Below are 3876 nucleotides of genomic sequence, written 5' to 3'. Positions count from 1 at the left end.
GTTAAGTTGTAAGTATCAACAAAACATGGACTCTTCGTACACATATTTTCATTATGTAAATGCCAATATGAATAGATTTTTTTTTTTTCATATTCTTTTACATATTTAAAGAAAATTCTTGCTTAAATTATTAGATATTTATTGTTAATTAACAAATTATCAAGTACACATATACGGCACATGCAAAACAAAATGAGGTGGGGTTCTGATACCAATAAATTTTGTATGCATGACTTCTCATCGGCCTTTCCCTAAATATACCCTTGAGTTTTACCTTCAAATCCCTCTGTTTTCTGTAAAATATCATAGATTTCCACCTTCCTCAGAAATTGGATCGTTCTAGAGACTTGACATGTTCAACAATAAAATAGGTCATATTTACAAAATCTATAAAATATTAATTCTAATAAATTATCCTACCGAAAAAACCTAGGCCTGAACAGTTTTAAGATTGAACATTTTCTTAGCACTAAACATTCTCTAAAGTCTGCCTACGATGTTTTATTTTTTTTCAAATCAAAATCACACACAGTTGGAGATCGTAAAAACTTGATCAGGTGTCATTTTCCATGTCTATTTTTATACTTAGTTTTAAAAAATCTTTTAAAAATTTGCTCATGCCAGTGATGGTATCTAGATGTGTTTATGCTATTATTTTTTCTCTGCTTTCTCTATACTGACAAATAATATTTTCCTTACATATTTAAACTGCTTTTATTGCCGATTTTTCTCCATTCTTCACATGGCTCTTTTGCTATAAATAGCGACACGCAACTTTTAAAACAGACGGGAGATAACTCTAAAACTTCACCCAAATTCTTACTGAATAAAAATACATGAAAATGACTTTATTAACACTCAAAAATCAAAATAAAAAACGCCGGGGCGGGAGACTTTGAGAGGGGCGGGCGGGGATGAGAATCTAAAGATTAATTTTATCTGGCCTAACACAACGAAGAAATCATTAAAAATATTAATTAATAGGAATATGTTGTGTCTGCAGCTGGATATTATCTTCGAGAAGCAATTTAAAGAAACGTTTTAAGATTTGGGAAAATCCGAGTTCTAAAAATAGACCGCAATTCTAGAAGATGCAGCTTGCAGGTCGAGGAAAGCAATCATTCAATATGTTCAATAGGCCTAGATCAACGGTGACCTGCAATTAATAGAACATATGCCTGATATCAGCTTGATGGACAATGCCTTTACCGAAACTAAAAGAAAGCCCAGATTTATAAGGTAAGTTGTATTTTCCACGTAATAATGTGAATACTGATCCACTGTAACTAGGTTGTCGTCTGCAGGCGATTCCTTGCAGAAAAAAAATTAATTCAGAACCAATTACAAATAAAGGAGGTTAGATAAGGTCACCACCTTTATTTTGCTGACTGCTAGCCTAATCAAGATTATTATACAGTGGAAAGTTGAGCAGTTTACTGTCTTAGTGTCTATAGATCGTTTGTTTACTTTTGAGGTAATTCGGACGGCTTTGAAAATATTAGCTATGGGATAATGCGAGCATTTCATTGCCACAGTGAGCGAGTCTTTTCACTAGTATTACAAATCTAAATAAATAAGGGAACATAAAACTAGAAGTAATTTTATTGTAGATCATGTGCAGACAGAGAGGAATTGTATGCATGTAAAATATAGTTCTCTAATCAAAATGCAGGCCGGGAACACCTAAATAGTTTTTGCCAATATATAAAATAGTATAGATGTGGCACTCAAAACTGTCTGATGCTTTTTTCTGGTCAGGGAATTTTTGATTTTTTTTGTGCCCCAACCCAACTGAAATTGCCTGTTACTGCCTGTATGTGATATCCATAATTATGATAATGCAGTTAAATTTTTTTGGATCAAATGTAAGTGTAAAAATTTATGTCAAAACAATTAGTCCATAAATCATGTAAATATAGTGCCATGTGACATGTCTTCTAACTTATTATTTTAAAACAAAATACATACTACTTTTACTGTGCATGCAGTTATCATATTACTGATTTTAACTATTTACATGTACTATACACGTAGTTATCATTATTATTACTTTTTTTTCCAACCTTACCTATACTATAGCAAATATTAATTGGAAACCTGGTTGCCCCCCCCCCCCCCCCCAGTTATGGTGATGTACCGAAAATGAAGGATTAGAATTGGTACTGGATTAGAATTGGTACTGAAAGTTGTTGACACTGAGAAAAAGCAACCCCCCCCCCCCCCCCAAGAAATAGGATTTTCGACTTTAGGCAACTTTTTTTTTTTTTTTTGCTTGTCAACTTTTTCAGGTAAGAAAAAAAATCCAGGTGGCCCGCCCCCACTTTCAAAAACGATGCTACGCCACTGTATTTTTATGTTCCTTTTTCCTCTTATATTGCAGGGTCTTATGATATAATGCCTGGACAGAAGGTAGACTACTTTGAATGCATTTTATGCTCAAAAAGAACAAAACCAACTGACAGAAGAACAGTCAATAAAGATATAAAGAAGTATCTTCGACGCAAGTTCCTGATTGAGGCTCCTGAAAACTCTGTAATATGCAACAAATGTCGTCATGTTTACAGAAATGAAACTGGGAAAACAAATGTGTACGCCCCTGTTCGCTGTGCATCAACAACAACTTCTGATGACTCTAGCAGTAAGAAAAAGACTTTGTCTAGCCCACCATCTGTCTCTCTGGCTTTGGCTTCTACAGCAAAATCCCATGCTTATTGTTGTGTCTGCAAAAAACCTGGTCCAAAATTAGTGGTGGTTCCAACTGAAAGCCGCACAAATGTTTTTGTTGATAAGAATATTCTTATTCCCCCAGGGAACAGGTGCTGTCCTGTGCATTTAGATAATGATAGTGGAATGTTCACAAGTGATGCTGTCCAACAACTTAAAACTACTGAAAATGCCTTCTTAAATAGAACCACCATTTCAGAACTATTGCAGCAAATGCGCATTTTATGTCAACGAAATGAAAAAACAGTTTTTGGACTTTGACGATCCAAAACATTTGACAGACACAGACTACAAGTCATTATTAGGAATCAGCAAGGAAAGTTTTCAAGAACTTTGTGACTCTGTTTTTGTGAAGAATACACCAGCAAGAAGCTTGACTACCTCTGTGGCAATCTTTTTTTGTAAAATGAAAACTGGACTTTCAAATCTGATACTATCAACTTTATTCCGCACATCCAAATCCAGCCTAAGGAGAGCCATTCATGCAGTCAGAAAAGCCTTGTTGACTACATTTGTTCCAGACAATCTTGGTTTTGGTCACATCACAAGAGATGAAATTATCAATAACCACACCAGACCTCTTGCTCAAACTTTATTTTGCAGTGTAGAAAAAAGTCAAGTCATCTTAGTATTGGATGGAACTTACATCTATGTGAACAAAAGTAATAATTTTCATTTCCAGCGAAGATCATTCAGTATGCACAAAGGAAGACCCCTCATTAAGCCAATGGTGGTCGTTACAACAACGGGATATTTTGTCTCCATCTTGGGCCCTTATTTAGCGGATAGAAAGAACAATGATTCATCCATTCTTACACACATCATCAAGAGTAACGCTGAAAGTATTCGCTCCTGGCTTAATGAGGATGACATCTTCACTGTTGATAGAGGCTTCAGAGACGCTCTTCCTTTGCTAGCAGATTTGTTGATCCAGGCGGAGATGCCTAGGTTTCTAGAGGCAGGTCAGAAGCAGTTGTCGACCAAAGATGACGAGTCGACTAGTGACCAAGGTAACAGTGGGAATTATATTTTAAGATTTTTAAATGCATGTTCATATATAAGTACAGATCTAAAAATTTGCAGACATTCTTACACTAATAAATTGTCTACTACATTTTAAAACAGCTTAAATTACGAGTACATGTACAGTTA

The 3876-nt window shown here is 35.0% G+C and overlaps 1 protein-coding gene across 2 annotated transcripts; it reads left to right on the top strand.

The window, feature by feature from the left end:
* Positions 1–951: 951 nt before the first annotated feature.
* Positions 952–2986, top strand: LOC134268458 (uncharacterized). 2 transcript variants are annotated; one of them, XM_062750716.1, is made up of 2 exons: positions 952–1239; positions 2381–2986. In XM_062750716.1, the coding sequence occupies exon 2, from the start codon at positions 2395–2397 to the stop codon at positions 2983–2985; it is 591 nt and encodes a 196-aa protein (XP_062606700.1). In that variant the 5' UTR covers positions 952–1239; positions 2381–2394; the 3' UTR covers position 2986. The 2 variants fall into 2 exon arrangements, with proteins under 2 accessions (XP_062606700.1, XP_062606701.1); XM_062750717.1 differs by lacking the exon at positions 952–1239 and adding an exon at positions 1769–1865.
* The last annotated feature ends 890 nt before the right edge of the window (positions 2987–3876 follow it).

The sequence above is a fragment of the Saccostrea cucullata genome, unplaced genomic scaffold (assembly GCF_032062105.1).
Source record: "Saccostrea cucullata isolate Sc308-1 unplaced genomic scaffold, CSIRO_AGI_Scuc_v1 ctg8805, whole genome shotgun sequence".
NCBI classification, from domain to species: Eukaryota; Metazoa; Mollusca; class Bivalvia; order Ostreida; family Ostreidae; genus Saccostrea; species Saccostrea cuccullata.
This window is presented reverse-complemented; position numbering and strand designations above follow the sequence as displayed.

What these genes read in the sequence shown, in the direction of transcription:
- LOC134268458 (XM_062750716.1), top strand. Translation starts at nt 2,395, where the DNA reads ATGCCTGGACAGAAGGTAGACTACTTTGAATGCATTTTATGCTCAAAA.